We start from the raw sequence: 18,284 nt of genomic DNA on the forward strand, positions 1-18,284 counted from the left end.
TCTCGATCGTCAATGAAGAATCAATCTCAATATTCTTGATTTTACAACTAGTATAAAAGGGGGTAAAGGGGCATTTGGAGAACACAAGTTTGAGAAGTAATTTGCAATGATAGCAAATAGTCTTACAATATTAGTAAAGGCGTAGTGATAGCGTTGATGATAGTTGTGGTGGAATATTAGTGTGAGAAATTGAGTGATTGTCAAAGTTCAACCAATAAGAAACAAAAAAAATTGTATCTCTTAATTTATTGAAGTTCAATATTATTCATCGTCTATAGAACTCGATTTCCCTTAAGGAGTTTTTAACAATCAATTTGTCCAAAAATATTGTGTTCATTGTATTACAAATTTCTTTCCATATTTTTTTGGTGAAATTGCAATTGTGTTATTTTTCAATATTAATTATGAATTAATTTTTAGCAGTTATGCAATCATTTAAGAAAGGAAATTAATAATCAGTAAGTGCAATAAAAAATTTCACAATACAAACATTAGTAAATGATTATTTGTGTAGGATAGGACTAAGGGTCCTATCAAACTTCTTAACTTCTTTATAGAAGTAAGGGTTGTTCATAGCACTTGCAACTAACATACTAAAGCTTAAAGAAAAAAGGACTGAAAAAATAATAAGGGTGCCATCAAAGAACATAGGGTAAGGATAGAGAATTTGGAGTTCTCTATCATTAGACTACCATTCAATAGAAAGCACCAGCAATTGTGCTAATCTATAATCAGAAGCCATTATCCTTTCTTTACTTTACGAAGTCCATTATTGTCTGATTCATCTTCAACATGTACTGCCTTAGCAAAAATATATTTAAGTGCGCCTAATCGAAACTTGAATTCCAAAATCCCTTTTGTTTGATCTTGTCCTATACATATTCCTTTGGTGTGATCTCGGTACATTTGCAGTTTTCACTATGGTGACAAATAAGTTGAGATGATCGCATTTAAGATCGCAGGCAGGCCATTCTTAAAATTTGAAGCACCCAGAGGATCTCCTTGAAGACAAGCTCAATAGAGAGATTTTATTTAGTTTATTTTTAAAACACGTTAGAAAATATGATACAGGGTAATTCACAATCTAAAGTATCTTATCAACAGGGGTCTGCATTGAATCGCAAATCCCATATATTTTGTTTTCATAAATAATTGCATATTTTTAGCCACTTTTTTTACTACAACATATATATAATATTCCGGTGCTACTCACAACTACAAAAGGATCCCCATTAAGAATTAGATTGAAATGTGCAAAGGAAAAGTTCTAGTAAAATGAGTAGCAAAACAAGCTTGCGCTATAGAACAATTTCTATATGGGTTTTACCTTTTAACGAATATTTTATGTCTGCCTGACAAACCAATTGACAGGACTGCAAGCCAAAAAATAACAGATTGAATGCAAGAACCTTTCTATTGTCAATTATCAAGGTCTGAATGATTAGCTCTCCCTATCCTATGCTTGACTTGAGGGCAAAAACAATTTAAACCTGAACCACAGCATCATCCTAATCACCAAGCAATATTACCAAAGATAATGTTCCCATCTAACTTGAACAAGATCATCCATAAAGCTAAACATAATATTCCACAAAATATGTTTTCATCTTTCACGGTCATAACACTCAAAAATATGCATCACTGCTCAACAATGCAATGCCAAAGGACCAAAGCAGAATGGCTTCTATTATTATCTTGGTTCCCGTCCACATGAAAGTTGGTTAGCTGTATGCGAATCAAAAACGATTGAATATAAATATGTCATGCACCTCCAAAAAAATTAATTAAATTTGAAGGGATGACTTAACTCCCAAAAAAATTAAAACATCAGAAAAATCGCTGAACCTTCTAGCCTGCTTGAATCAACCTCAAAAAACAAAAATCAGTTGAACGAACCCTCAAGTCTTTTATTCAGACCACCGATTATTAACTCAACCTAATCCTATAAAACTTATGTCTAAAACACCTCCTTCAGCTCAATTTGCTCAACTCCTTAATTGCTGGAGCCGCTGGTTGTGGTGTAACTCCACCAGTGGTTGGCCTGTTTAACAAAACACGACAATTAGAAGATAACCAGACAATCTTTAAAGCAAAGCAGAACCTTGATTTGGAACTTGCTGACTCTACCTACTTACGTAGCAGTTTAAAATCGCTAGCAATTAAATAAGACAAGAAATGAAGTTTCAACTATTCACAAACAATCTCTAATTTGACAAGTATATTTGAAACATTAATTGCAACAGAGAACTAACAATGCAGTATATTTTTAGTAAAATATTCTATATACAATATTGATATAGAAAACAATTGTAAATATCAGAGAAAGATATAAATTTGCAACATTCATGAATTGAGAGAGCATAAGCCTATTCATTTCTCTTCTTTTTTATTTTATTTTTTCCATTCTTTAGAACATTCCCTTGGAACCCAGTCTAATGTACCAGATACGAAATGATAATGCATCCCAGCCCCATTCAGATTACCAGTTTGCAATATCGTGCACATATTGGGATCAGTCAATATGCATGCCAGGAGTGAGTACATGGTATGTTTGGCATCATGTGCATAGATGCCATAGAAAACTACTGTAATAAAGCAACATACATCGGTTTATGTCAGGGCAGAGAACTTACAGGCCAACAAACACTTTGAAAGCATCATATATACCCCACTGAGCTCCAGTAAGTGTTCCAATCATAACAATACGTAAAGGAAGCCCACGAGTAAAAAGGCCAACAACACCAATTTTCTGCACAGCCTGATTCCCACAAGCATCCAAGAATTAGATATTAACTTATTGCTGCAAGTAATCTGGAATTATCTACAATATAATAAAGTTCAATAGCCTGCATATAGTATCCAAGCAAATTTAAGACCGAATAACATGAAAGGATCATCATCTGTATGGGTTACCTCGCCCACAGTAGCACCCTTAGCATTGTTTAGGAAAGAAACCAGATTGTCTGCAGGATGTGAAACAATAGCACAAAAGACACCAGCAATATATCCTGCAGCAAAACTAACTCCTAGTTGAAGAGACTTGCTACATTCATCTTTTGGAATAGGCACTGCATGCTTGTAAAGCAATTCTACTATAGTTTCAAAGGATGCAAACTTCATCATTGTGTCTGCAACAACATAGTAATATTAGTGTCATATAAATGCAGTTTCACCACGCACAAAAATAGGTTCTATAAGAATGCACACGCACATTTGCACATGCAGTACAGGAAAATAAAAAATCATAATTCACAATGCAAGAAGCAGATATAGGTAAGAGAAGATCTAGTCAATGAATAAATGTGAAACTGAACCATTCTTTAAATTCTAATGAGCAGTTGGAAGAACATTTGCATGTATTTTTCAACACAAAATCCAGCTCAGACATTCTGATGAAATTTTTCCTATGCAAAATACAAAGGATAACAAAAAAAATCAACTATATGATAAACACTTGTGTTTCAAAAGGGTTTTAAATTCGGCATACCACACAAGTAATACATGATGCTACAAATATTTCTAAACATTTTTGTTCGAGCATGACTAGGGAAGGGGATTCAATATGTTTCAAGAGGTATCATTTTAGTGAAATTTTAGGCCAAATCATATAAGAGATTTCCAAATACAGGAGGATAGATTTATTAATAATTGAAGCAATAGCCACTAAAATTTGTCGAATAGACATGGAGGCCTCCACCAAATAAGCTCCCCCACTATACAACACAATTATACCAATTCTGTTAAAAGTTCTATTAATATAACCTATATCACAAAAATCTGTTGTGGTGGACCTCAGTTCTCTCAAGTGGTGCAAAAAAATTGTAGACATGCCTCAACATAGCGATTTTGTCATTATGGCTATCAAATGAGCAACAGCGCTTTAAATTGCAACTCTGCTGGCATTGTATTGACTTGGCATTCTGACACGTGATTGATGACTTCACATCAGATTTAACTAGTCTAAGAAACTAACTCAGCTTCTCATCAACTGCATGGCGAAAGACCTCATAAAAGCAAGACAAGTAAAACTGCAATACAGAAACTACAGTAAACAGTAAAAAGAAATATTGAAAAAATATACAAAATGCTAATGTCCAGACCACTTTGCACTTGCATAAAACATAACAATAGCTATAAAAACTGCCACACAATTTTAACCAGGATCACAGTCACAGCAATTCCCCGCATGGAAATATCACAACATTAGAAGGGCACAAATGAATGCCATTGCAGAGATAACTGATAAGTCATGAATTATGAAATTGTAGTTGTATGCTACAAAGAATAATGCCAAATGGTATCGTGGAAATGCATGACATTGGATTATGACATTGCAGTAGTATGCAGCAAAGAAACATTGCATCATAACATATACATAATGATAGCATTACAGACTTGACAAAGAATAATGGCATATTGAGAACTTTCTGGAATTTGTCTGTATTGCAGGCTCCATCAATCTGCTGATAAAGAGTAAGAAGCTTGACTGATTTCATTTATGTCATTCCCATATTATATAATGTATGATTGCAAATCTATGGACTGGGCTAATTAATATTAGCAACTCCAAATGCTAAATACTAATGCAATCAACCATTCTGTATTCAACTGATTGTAGCTAAAATTAAAACAGTATTGTTATTACTGAGTTTAATTCTGCTGTATAGTTATTTATTCCTCTTTATCTGTGCATCATTTCTGGGTTGAGTATATCACGATAAACTCATTATTTCAGACCTAAAACAAACTCACAATGGTATGAGGTTTCAAAATGTTGAGAATCAAATCTTGTCAATCTAAAGGAAATTATTGTGAGCTTTCTTAATATTCATCTTTAGGGAAATTTCAGAAAGAAGGGCTGAAAAGAACTGGCTCTCCTTACTGGCTGTCCTTCAGGTGTCACTATTAAAGTTTTCAAATATAGTGGTGTTTATATTTACTTTACAAATGCCCTATTATTTTCAAATACCAGAAAAATTCTAAGTTACCAGATTCTCTCCTGGAACTAGGAATTCCTGGTTCAATTCTCGCAAAAGTCTGGACCTTGTCAGATTCTGTCAAAAGTCTGCCACAAAGACCGAATTTTGTTGGGAATTCTCTCAAAGGAACCTTGGCAGCATTCAGACAACTTTGGGCTCCACCCTAGGTAAAAGGCAGAATTTCAGAGAATTTGGTCAAAAAAACACCTTTTTGTTTACTTCTTCAAAAAGTTTTTAATGCCAAATTAGACACGAGCACATGATTAGACCCAAATTACTCATCATATTTAATTTGAATTAAATGCTACTTGAAAAGAATCAAGATGTATAAAAGTGTCACATCTATTATGGAATATATGTAATACACAACTAATTTGTGCATATATAGGCTAACATGTATAGAAAACTATGGATTGAGCAAAATCTAAAGAGATCTTTACTGTGGTTATCTGGATCCAAAGTCTCCTTTCTAGGTTTCATCCAGTCTGATCCAAAGTTGCTTTCTATGAATCATCGAGTATGACAATTAAAATGTGAAGCTTACAATATGGCAAAATCACAACATTGGCATTAAACAGGGCCTATAGCATCACCTTTTGGGCTTCTAATTTGCAACAGCAGAATGACGATGATTTGCTTGGTGGTTTTTTGATGTTATTTGATCGTGATGGCTGATTATTAATGTTGACATTATTGTTTTTGAACTGAAACATTGATATGGTGTTGTATTTTGCTATGTTGCTTTAAATTAGCATAGTGGTGTATGAACTTATTTGCTGCCGCATATTTGTACACATACACATTTGAAAACATATATTCTAGTGTGTGTGTGTGTGTGTGTACAAACGAACCCAAAACAAGTCCATACCCAATCCAAAAAAAATGAATGAATTTTAAACCCAAATCTGAACCGGCAAATTAGGTTCAAAAACTTACGTAAACACTGAAAAAAACTAAAGATCCTCTAAGCACCAAACAGGCATACTGAACAGGATTTCTGACAATCCATAACATACAGATACAGACACTTAAGTAAAAAGAGAGAGAACTAAGATTAGCAAACAGGCAGAAAGGAACTATTAAAGTGAAAAAGGAAACACCAAACTTTTACCCAAGACAAGGTAAATGTGTATGACACTGCAATGCATCTTTTTATTTTTTAATGGCATCAAATAATCCTCAAAGAACATGTTTGGAATGATGTCCTTCATGTTTTGACAAGAATGGAAATAAATTGAATCTTAAAAAACCTAAAAACTTATATACCCAAAGATAGACGAAAAAACTATACAGTATTCTCCAAGATGTTTTACACTGCAATAACAGCATCACTATATTACACTGTCTAGAAGCCAAAATATCTGCATCAATTAATTATATATTAATACTCAACAACCTTTAAAGAAATTACAAAGATCCCATACTTACATGGTATTTGGCGTCCCCAAAGTGGTCCAATTCCCTTATACAGACTGCAAACAGCAACAAAAACTTCATGGTTTCATAAATATTCAATGAAATTGTGTCTTCCCTGTGTATCTAGAAAATGCTTAACATGATAGAAGTTTGAGGAGCATACCCAAGTACTCCTTCGGATTTAACAAACTTTGGGAGCCCATCAGACAATCCTCTAGCAAATCCAGGTTGGGTTTGCACTCGAACTTTTACAGCCTCGAATGGACAAAGTGCAATATCAGCAATAAACTCGGCCGATGCAGAACCTGCCAAGTAGATCAGCGTCTTGTACTTGGCAGAAAACTCAGGCCCTGCAATATCCGAGTAGTACTTTTTGAAGAACTCATAAAATCCAAACTTGCAGGCACCTTGAGCACTGTATCCCAACAAAGTTGGCACCCAACCCTTGAACAAACCCCTTGCTCCTTCTTCCTTAACCAAAACGCCAAATCCAGACAAAATTGACTTGTACTTTGCAGGATTGATCTATCAATTGCAAAAATGACAAACAATAGGTATTTAATATTACAAATTACTAACAAGTGATAAAGAAAGAATCAATATATACTGAATAGGGGAAAAAAATGAAGATGAACCAAGATGTCAAATTATGGTCATGATGTTCACATCCTTGATGTCAAATTAAAAAAAGAAAATGTACGTCCAGTCTAATACTGCAAAGAATAACTGATGACACAGAAAGATATTCCAGTCAGAATAATAAAAAGATCTAATTTAAACTCTCATTTGCATTAATTTTTCTAGGCAAACTTTCATTCTTTCAAGAAAAAGAGATTTGATTAATAATTTCATTTCATCATTTATCTGGGGATAATTTCATTTTCATTATTAAAATAGGCCAATTTAAAACTAGAAATATGCTGAATTTGTGATTTTCTGAACTCAAACATAAGGAAACTAATATAGCATCTGCATAAGTAGCACGCAAAAAATCTAAGACGAGCTTTTTCAGTCGAGAGATTGTTTCATAATACAATTATGGTAATTTACAGATAGACAAATGCTTCACTCTGAAACCATGAACATGGAAATAAGGAAACCAGAAATAATATCTTACAGGGAAATATAACGTCTTTTTTTCTGAAAATGAGACAATATGGTGATGTATAAAATAGCGGTCAGGGTTAAAAAAGGGAAAAAAGTTTTAAGAGATTCCATCCTAAGTTCTAACAGATGACTGGAAGCAATTTTTAGCATATATCCAGATTCATTAAATAAGTGCCAGAAAGCTAAGTTACCAGAATCTCTCCTGGACCTAGGAATTCCTGGTTCAATTCTCTCAAAAGTCTGCCACAGAGACCGAATTTCGTTGGGAATTCTCTCAAAAGAACCCTGGCAGAATTAAGACAACTTTTGAGCAACTTTGGATTCCAGCATAGGAACGCGGATAGAATTTCAAAGAATTTGGTCAAAAAACACCTTTTTGTTTACTATTTTAAAAAGTCTTTATTGCCAAATTAGACTCAAGCACATGATTGAACTCAAATTACCTATCATATTTAATTTGAATTGAATGTTACTTGAGAAGAATCAGGATGTATAAAAGTCTCACACATCTATTATGGAATGTATGTTGTGCATATAGGCTAACATCTATAGAAAGCTATGGATTGAACAAAATTTAAAGAGATCTTTACTGTGGTTAAATCTGGATCCAAAGCCTGCTTTCTTGGCTTCATTCTGTCTGATCCAAAGCTGCTATCTTTGAATCATTGAGTATGACAATTAATTTGTGAAGCTTACAATATGGCACAATCATAACATTGGCCTTAAACAGGCCTATAGCATTACCTTTTGTGATTCTAATTTGCAACAGCAGAATGATGATTCGCTTGATGGCTTTTGATGATATTTGATCATGATGGCTGATTATTAATGTTCACATTATTGTTTTCGAACTGGAACATTGATATGGTGTATTTTGCTATGTTGCTTTTAAATTAGCATAGTGGTGTATTAACTTATACATACATACAGAGGAACCCAAAACGAATCCAAACCCAACCCAACAAAAAATTGAACGAATTTTGAACCCAAGTCTCAAAACCTGAACACGTACCCAAATCCAAACTGGCAACAGAGCTAGAAAGAGAGAAATGCTTCAGATTGATTTTTCTTACTACAAATGCAATATATGCAATATGCATCTAGGCAAATAGATAGATTAATAATTGATGCAGCTCAACTCACAGAGTTCTAAAATAGAACAAGTTGCAGCTAGTTTCTGCTCCTTGCAAGAGCGAGTTTCAAGTACAAATTGTTGATAAAAGTGAAGGAAAATGTAAAAATACTGTTTTTTGAGGTGAAGTAGAGAACCAAAGAGGAATCCTCAGGAGGTGGTGGAATCTGCCTAACTCCTAGGCTTCCCAAAGCTTTGAGGAGTAGGATTTTCGCCCTGCTAAAATCATGACCAATTCAAGCTTTAGATTGATCAAATGCAAAGTAAGATCAAATCTTGACAAGAGAGGATCAAATCAAGGCAAAGGAGCTGTGAAAAAATGAAGTTTGGAACCAAAAAAAATTCCTTGATCATAATCCTTGATCACCTTCAAATCCCACCTAGGCATGGAGAAGAGAAGTTTCGAGCTATGAAGGGTGAGGTTGAGAAGATAAATCCAAGATGCTTAGTTGAGGAGCAAGGGGAATTTCAAATTAAGGGTTGACAAATCCAAGAGTTTGAGCTAAGTGAAATCAAGGAAAATCCTTAAAGGGTTGTTGTCGGTAAAATGTATAGTGTAGCCGACAGGTAGAGTAGTATCTGAACGGGCACGTGATGCTTGAGTCACCCCTTCGGAAAGGTATATGTACACGTCCGAGATGGACTTTGGAATCATCGTTGTAATCATTGTGATCATTGTAGTCATTGTATTCGGATTGTAATCAGCAAATGCATATATGAATAAAGTATCTGTTCTGAGTTGAATCGTGTTACACGTGTTAAGCTTTTACCCTGTACGGTAAACATTTGGCGTCGTTGCCAGACGAACCTGGAAGGAAGGAATGATATGAAGATTAATGCTGAATTTTCTTAATAAGGATAGGAACAAGGTGAAAGATAAGGATGAACTACGTACAGCACAAGAAGTTTTAATTCTAGCACAGCAAGCAAAGCGCAGGCAGAGGCTTCAATAGATTGTCGAGGGGCACCGAAGGGGTGAAGGGGCACAGACGGAGGGAGTGCACTCACCTAGTAGGCTGAGGAGTGCCGAGGAATTGTTGGAGGAGACTCGACAACGCTTAAATTTGGTAGAGGAAACAAGGGAAGAGTTCTTTAACCTATATACACCAAGGGGGGAAGTGTCCGAACGGAAGGGAAGCAACTCGCACAGCTCGGAGTGCCGAAGGAGCACGAGCGTGGAGTGATCTCTTCATTCTTGATACACCAGACAAACGGATACAGGCATAGAATAGAACAACATCACTTGAAGACCTTTCACCAGAGAACGCGGTTGTTGGAAACAAGACTGTTATACAGAATAGCGCAGGAGTGCAGAACAACGCGAGAGCTCAGAATAGCGCAGGTACACAAGTACCTCAAAATCAAAGGAAAGTAACGATGGCTGGTCCTAAAGAAAAGTTGCCCAAGTTTCATGGTGATGGTTCAGCAGACCCTATCAGACATTGTAAAACATGTGAAACCATATGGATGGCAAATGGTGTGATGGATGAGGACGACTGGGTTAGACAATTTTCAGCGACCCTGCAGGGTGTAGCGATAGATTGGTTTTCTGACACCAGTCCTCAAAAACTCAATACATGGGAAAACGTTAAAAAAGAATTTATAGCAGAATTCAGATTGCTCCGAGATGATAATGAAATAGTGCCAGAGATATATAGTACTAAACAAGGAAAGAATGAAACACTCCGGACTTATGCCAGACGATTGAAAGAACTGATTGGAAAGATGGAGAGTCAACCAGCAGATGGTTTGAAAAAACGGTGGTTTGTGGAGGGGCTGCGGCCGGCTCTTAAAAAGAAGATGAAGATTGTACCACCGACGTCGTACACCGATGCGTATACTCAGGCCATGGATTTGGAAAGTGAACAAAAGAAGAGTAAGAAGAAAAAGCATAAATCCTCTGATTCAGATGATTCATCCTCGGAAAGTAGCAGTAGCGATGAGGAGTCGAACAAGAAGGTGAAAGCATTACAAAAAGACATGCTTCGGATGATGAAAGAATTCAAGAATTTGAAAAAGAACTCGGACATAGTAAAGGGAGAACTGTGGTGCACAGATTGCAAAGAGGATGGTCATACAAAGGGTTCATGCCCGAAGAAGCAGTTTTGTGACATATGCCAAGTAGCGGGACATTCCCTGAAGGAGTGTCCGTTTAACTTGAAAGCAAAAGGACACCAGCAAGTGTTACTAACGCAAGAAGCGTCCAATAACAGCAATAACACAAGCAATGACGCAACTTCGGGTGGATATCGTAATAATAATAGATGCGGAAGGGGTCAAAACAATAATAACAACAACGGAGGCTGAAGTAGAATACAATATGATGTGAGTGGATGACTAATGATACAGTGTCGGGCATGCAATCTTTGGGGTCACTTCGTTAGCGACAGTCCTACGAAGGAGACGCCACAGCTATTGTGCAGATGGTGTGGTCCAGGGGGCCATGAAGATTCAAAATGTCCTAAGCAAGGCGTAAATCTATTAAGTATTGAAACGTTTGATGAGAAGGTATTGGCGATCACACGAGAACAGACGAGGAAAGCAAAATACCTGAATGCGGAAGAAGAGAAGGAGAGGTTGCAAAAAGCCCAAACAGAGATAGAAAAGCAGATGAAAGCAAAGAAGTTACAAGTGAAGGACACTACCGAAACATCAAAAAGGAACTTGGCAGAACAAAGCATGGTGAAACAGATAATGCAAACGGAAGTGCCAATTAAACTGAATGACCTTCTGCTCACGATGCCACAGTTGCGTACGACTATTATAAATATGATGTCATCCCCGAGGGTGACGAAGGAAGCAAAGGATAGTAAGGAAACAACGACGGCAGCAACAGACTCGATGTTGTTGGCACTTACAACAGGTAGACACCCGGCAGTGGTGGAGATGGGCATTCTGGGTATTGTGCTGACGGATACAATAGTAGATGGAGGATCGGGGGTGAACGTGCTGCCGGAAGATATTTGGGAAAAACTTGGACAACCAACACTATGGCCGCCTACCTTCCAGTTACTTACAGCAGATCAGCATGGAATAAAGTCGTTGGGAACTCTAATGGCACAGCCGGTAACAATTGGGACACAACCCTTTTTACTGAATATGGTGGTCATTCCATTGAAGAGAAGAGGGTATGACACCATCCTGGGGTGAGGGTGGCTGGTGCAGGCAAAGGTAAAGCACAATTGGAAGAGGAACACCCTGTCCATGGAGAAAGGAGGCAGGAGATTTACAATTGATTTGCATACACAAATGGTAGGAAAAGAGGCAGTGTCATCGGACTTAGAAGGTGAAGGAGACAATGACGACGAAAGGAAAAAAAGGATGGAACCAAATGAAGAAGGGGTGTTGAGATTAGGAGGGTCAGCTAATGACGAACTAGATTTCATAAATGGACTGCTACACTAGCAAATGGAAGATTATGAGGTTTTCCCAAGTTGCAACATCTTGAGCGTCAAGGAAGAAAAAGCAGGCAATGAGTTTCTGAAGGAGACAATGATGACAGAAGCAATTTTTCTTAATGATGTCGCAGCTCTACCATCTCGGGCTCGCCAAGTGTTAGCTTTGGCTAAAACTCAAGTGTTGGAGTCAGTGGTGAAAGAGAAGGGAGTCATAGCCTTCATGAAGTTGGGATGTCCAGCCGCGTTTAAAGTTTGTTTCGAGGAGAGAGGATGGCCAGATGTAGAGACCACGAAGATGCGGCAAGACTGGTCCACGACGAGAGACCTTGAGATGGAAAGCCAGGTAGAGGCTCTGATTCATGAGATAGCAAAGTTATACAGGGAGGCATACTACACTCTTCGGAGGAGCCAGGCGGATCAGGCAACAGCTGAGAGAGCTCGAGAGGAGTCAGCTGTCAGGTTAGCTTCAGAGAAGGCAGACTCAGAATCTGAGAGGGCGGCCTAGCAATCCGAGAGGACCGCCTTGTTAGCAGAAAAAGAACAGTTGGCAACAGAAAAGGAAAAGATGGTAGCAGAGAAGGAGGAGTTGGGAGAAGTATGAGAGATGATGCAGTCAGCCTTGGAGCTTCAGATGGAAGCAGAAGCAGAGCTGAAGATTAGGAAAGAACAGGTCTACAAGTTACAGATGGAGCTGAACGAGGTGAGGACGCAAACGCATCCCTCTGTCTAGTACTTATGCATTGATGTATTTTTGAAATTTTGTTGTATTGTCGTCCGGAGACGACTTTTCTTTTTTGGGGGGGATGATGTTGTCAGTGAAATGTATAGTGTAGACGACGGGTAGAGTAGTATCCGAACGGGCGCGTGACACTTGAGTCACCCCTTCGAAAAGGTATATGTACACGTCCGAGATGGACTTTGGAATCATCGTTGTAATCATTGTGATCATTGTAGTCATTGTATTCGGATTGTAATTAGCAAGTGCATATATGAATAAAGAATCTATTCTAAGTTGAATCGTGTTACACATGTGTTAAGCTTTTACCCTGTACGGTAAACAAGGGTCACAGATTCTGCCACCCTATAAGGAATCATTGTCTTCTAGACTCCCTAAATTCCACCTTGTAGTAAGGGTGGTAGGAACATGCACTAAGTCTTCCAATTTGTGTTATGATGAATGAAAACAAAAAAGTGGAGGGTATAAGGAATTGATCAAGTCTATAGGATAAAGATGTTGAGGTGGCACCCACGTGTCTTCTTCCAATTAAAAAATGTTAACTGCACAAGCACAATCAATCATATTATAACAAGTGTACAATTTTCTCATTGGCTATCAAAAGCATTCTAATTTTCTTACTGGCCCACTAGGTGGTGCCTTCACATACTGGTTGGTAGTGTGGCAACCCTAACTAGGGTTTGTAGCTTTGTAGTGATAAATCTTGGCCCTTCATTGTATTCGAACAACTATAAAAGCCAAGGCCTCCTCATTTGTAAAGGGTTAGATTTTAGATGCATTAGATGCACTAGCTCGTAGTAGAAATAAGGTAGGAGAGAAGATTTGCTGAAATTTTTGACATAATGCTATCAAATTAATTGATGATTCATTGTTGGTATTCATGGTAGATTACTTATTGTCGATTTGAAGTGTTACATGGTTTCTTCAATTCCTCACTCAAATTAGACTTTGTTTCATGTTAAGTAGAAGTAGAAGTAGAAGTAGACGAATGGAAGATATTGTTGAATAGTGGAGCTAGTGTCCATACCTTTTGGTACTTGTTGATTGTAAGTAATAGAGTAAGGATAGTCTATATTTTTTTAGATTTGAATAAATTTTGACAATGTGAAATCATTCATGCATCTATAGAAGACAACACCCTTCCTATGCCTAGTTGATTCGACAAAACAAGGATTGCTTAGAGGCTCACCCCATTATCAACATTGTCTTACATTCTTAGAATTGGCTAGCCATTATTCTTTTATAGTTAGTTTGGTTGGGAAGTGATTGAAGAATAAAAGTGAAGTTGGTATCCATTGAATGAATAGCGCAAGTCCCCTTGCGATAACCAACATATTAAATCACTAAAAAGAAGTAAAAGTCCACAATTGAAAAGGAAACTTAATATTGTCTCATTTGATCACTATGTTGTCTCATTTGATCACACAATCCATATATATTGTTTAGCATATGAGCAGCCATATTCGAGAGAGAGTTGGAGATTTGCTGTTTCACCATAGAATACGAAGTGTTTAATTCTGTATGTTCTAGTGGAACAAAAAGCACATCAACAAGACCCATGTGCATACCATAGGATTTTAACAAGCACCAATTTATAACCTACAAATCGACCCTCTCTCTCATCTATAGTGAGGGCTTTTGTATCATGGGTTAGGCCTCTAGTGGGCTTTATTAAGCTTAATTTTGATTGAGGCTTGGAAGGAAGACCTGGCAGAGGCTGAGATTGGGTGTGTGCTAAGGGGTGATAAAGGGTCCTTTGCAAAATGTGCTTCATTCTTTCTCAGTAACAAGTCTAATAATGAGGCAGCATGCAAAGTCTTGGTGGAAGGGTTTAAATTGATTGGTAGCTACACTAAACCGTAGATAGTTAATTGTGGACAGGGATTTAATGCGGTAACATCAATAGGGATTAAATCCTTAAGGAGTTTGATACGCACTGAAAACTCAATGTAGTCTTTTAAGGATGGTGTTGACCTCTGTAAGATTTTGTAAGATTTTGCACACTGTCTTCTCTACGCATTCCTCGAGAGATAGTAACAAGCTAATGGACTTCTTAGTGAATAAGGAGATGGGCTTGCCTCCCATTACAACAGAACACAGTTCAAGTGGATGCATGGATTGGCTTTAAAGATGTAAAGGCTTCTAACCTTGCTAACTCTAGGCAATCAATGTCAGATTCTATTTCCTAACATTGTTTATTCAGATTGTGTACAATTGGCATTGCTTTGCAGGGAATATAGTATCCTTGATAAAGGTTGTAGAAGAAACCTAACTCTATGCATGTGACAAGAGTATATGTGATCGGCACCTATGAGAATTAATTGAGACCTCAATACCACATATGGTGCTTGGTATTTCTATTGGCTTTTTATCTCTGGCCTTGTTCTGATTTTCTCACCATGGCATGGGCTAGAAGTAATACCCATTGGAGAAGGGTGGTGTCCAACCACTGTCTGAAGGCAATTTTCACCTTGCCCAACATGGCATCATTGCAGATTGAGATGATTAAGGGTATTCTGGGGCAGGATGGGTTGTCTAACAATGGTGTTCAACAGTCAACATAGTTCATTAAAGAGAACTTTCTAGCCAAGTTAGATGTCTTGGTACCAAATGTTGCTGTACAGGATTGAATTATTTTGTTAGTACTATCAGGGTCGGTGGAGCTTCAGGATGCTATCAAGGGTGTGGAGGAGGATTCTGAGGTGTGTGAATTTTTCCCTTGCATTCAGGAGGCTCCCTGTAACCTGAAGGAGAGACACAGTAGTAGACAAATTGGTGAAAAATAACAGCTTTCTCCACAATACTGGAAGATTTGTGTGTTACTCACTGAGTTACTAGAATGGCAACCTAAATTTGGCATATCCTTTCTCCTTACAGCATGACAATCCTGCAGAGACCAGATTCTTTCCCAGTGGTTCTTGTGCAAACGAATGCTTATCACGACTCTGAGGGCTTTGAAGGTGGTAAACTTTCTCATGGGACTGCTGGGGTACAGAAGCTGGGTTTGTTTGGAGAGCTGATGTGGCAAAGATCTGGATGACTACTACACTACATCTTGGCAGTAACGTTGTATCTCTTTGATTTTTTTTAATCTTTTTTTTTTCAGTATCTAAGTTGCTCTATTTTTGGTATGTCTTGGTTGCTAGCTTTTTATGACTTTGGGCTCTTAAGGGTTTTCCAATTTAGCCTTGTAGCTCAAAGGCCTTAAGCCTCTCCAGTAACTATTTTCATATGTATGTTTCATGGGTGAGTGCCCCAAGAGAAGCCTCATTATCTGATCAAAATAAAAAATGCAGTCCTACCCAAGATAAACAACCCAAGTCATCGGACAAAATGTTAGCCAAAAAGAGAATTAAAAGATAAATCTGCGCTTAATAACAGCAATCTGACAATAGGCAAGAGCCTACAACACAACGGCAACTTATGAGCCTCTCATCGGGGAGGTCTTGGGTTCGAAGCTACTCAAGCTTAATGAATGATAATAATTAATCTTCACAAATAATAATAAATAAATGGTAAATAATCAAGACTTCGGCCAATTACCTATCAAAAAATTTATAATAATAAAAAAAAAAAAATTTAAAAAAACAGCAATCTTTTAAGAGCCCTAATAAGCGTCTTGTCAGATATCTATATGCTTAACAGTTTTCTCAAATACCAATATGCTTTCTCAAATACCAAGATGCTTCAAAAGGATTACATTAAATACAAAGACAGCCAGAGCCTGACCCATATGACTAGTTTTGAGAATTATTCTGTCAAAGGAAATGATTGCTCACCAGAACCTCCTGAAATGCTTAATAGAATTTAAGGTATCTGCGTGATGCTCATATTCATCTAAACAAATCCATAATGAGGAATTGCAATGTTTAAAAAAAAATTATAACAGATCAGCGATCCACGATTTATTAAATATCAAAAATCCCAGACTCGGATTTATCAGAGAACCAGAGACTTACCAAATTAACAAGATATAGATTTAATCCCCACCCTTATAAAAAATCAAATTATCACGTATCCAAATGACTTAATCCATGCGAATACCCAAACTCTCAGATCAGAATCATGAAAGGAGTTGAAGATTTATATATAAACAGTAATCAAAAAACGTTTTTAATCCGCACACCAACGAAATTTTGAATTAACAACGATCTCAACGGCCTACCATGTGCAAAATACGTAAACGCCAAAACTCATTTGTAAAGAACAAAAATTCTATATACCCACCCAGATGACAGATCAAATAAGCGTAGATCTCAAAATCATACCCAAACAGCCATATATAGATTTCAACAGAGATTTCAAAGCTTAACAAACACCCTCGAGCAAAAAAATTGATTTAACTCCACAATCACATGATAAATTGAACCAAGTTAGGTCTGAACAAACTATCCAACTGCATACAAAAAATAAAGTTGTCCTCGCCTCAAACAAACTATTTCTAAATACTCATAAGAAGCATTGTAGCTTACGTCCCCACCGACATGATAATTTTAAACAACCCAGATCTCAATCGCATACACATGCACGAAACAAATCAATTCGAAAAGCTCAACAGATAAAATTAAGAAAAAAAAAAAAATTAACCCATGAACTAGAAATTGGTGTGCATACACACAGCATGAAAAGATAACAAAGATCTCACCCTCCGAACCCAGTACACAATTAAAAAAGCTTGAATCTCGGCAAACAGAACATCAGACAAATGCCAATAACCCTAAAAACTGAGTTGCATCCCTGCGCATAGATCTCAGCAACCTCCCCAAATAGAAAAAGAATTTGATGTCTGCACCTGCAAAATATGAATATGAATAACATATTCCAATCCAAAAGAACCGAAATTTAGACATCTACCTGCATATTACATTTGACGAGATCTAGAGGGGTTACGCCGGTGTGAGTGAGGCCACAACTGAGAATGCCTCCCATGGTGCAGGCCGCATAGAAAGCCGGTGAATACATGGCTATCTTCCCCGGCTCACTGGCAGCCGGCACAACAAATGTCTTTCGAGAAGCAGAAGAAGAGACGCCATTAACGTTTTCTGTAACAACATTCCTCCTATTCGACACAATATCAGACACAATCGAAGAAGAGGAAGATGATGAATACAAAAAGGTTGGAAGCATTGATCTTCTGCTTTGATCTGACGATATAGCCATTGCTGAACAAAACAACAGAGCTCTTCTCCGTATAGAGGATGGCCTGAAACACCCACAAACAGAAAAGACCTCTGCCCTTCTCTTCTCTATTCCGTTATTCGGGAGTTTATGATTTTATTATATTAATCGGTCTCCTATTCGCGTGGAAACTGGGGAGGTATATTCCAACGTAACCACGTATATTTCCTTCTTTTTTAATTATTATAATTATGTAATAACGTTTCATTTTAAAGGTGTGCTATGTTGACTTTATTCGTCTTTGGGAGTGGGCAGCATCAGCTACCATTCGCTTGTGGGCCCACCGTTTTCCGAGCGCCGAAGGAAGAAGAACATATGTTTGTTTATGAGGGGCTACT

At 37.3% G+C, this 18,284-nt stretch overlaps 1 protein-coding gene across 1 annotated transcript; it reads right to left on the reverse strand.

The window, feature by feature from the left end:
* Nucleotides 1-1,664: 1,664 nt before the first annotated feature.
* Nucleotides 1,665-18,024, reverse strand: LOC149543993 (mitochondrial phosphate carrier protein 3, mitochondrial-like). The gene is made up of 6 exons (XM_089798632.1): nucleotides 17,623-18,024; nucleotides 6,559-6,920; nucleotides 6,408-6,451; nucleotides 2,914-3,128; nucleotides 2,634-2,758; nucleotides 1,665-2,041 (listed from the first exon to the last, which is right to left on the reverse strand). The coding sequence occupies exons 1-6, from the start codon at nucleotides 17,926-17,928 to the stop codon at nucleotides 1,972-1,974; spliced, it is 1,122 nt and encodes a 373-aa protein (XP_089654758.1). The 5' UTR covers nucleotides 17,929-18,024; the 3' UTR covers nucleotides 1,665-1,971.
* Between the last annotated feature and the right edge of the window lie 260 nt (nucleotides 18,025-18,284).

Source organism: Cupressus sempervirens, chromosome 8 (assembly GCF_028749045.1).
Source record: "Cupressus sempervirens isolate cs-2001-9-10 chromosome 8, ASM2874904v1, whole genome shotgun sequence".
Classification (NCBI taxonomy): domain Eukaryota; kingdom Viridiplantae; phylum Streptophyta; class Pinopsida; order Cupressales; family Cupressaceae; genus Cupressus; species Cupressus sempervirens.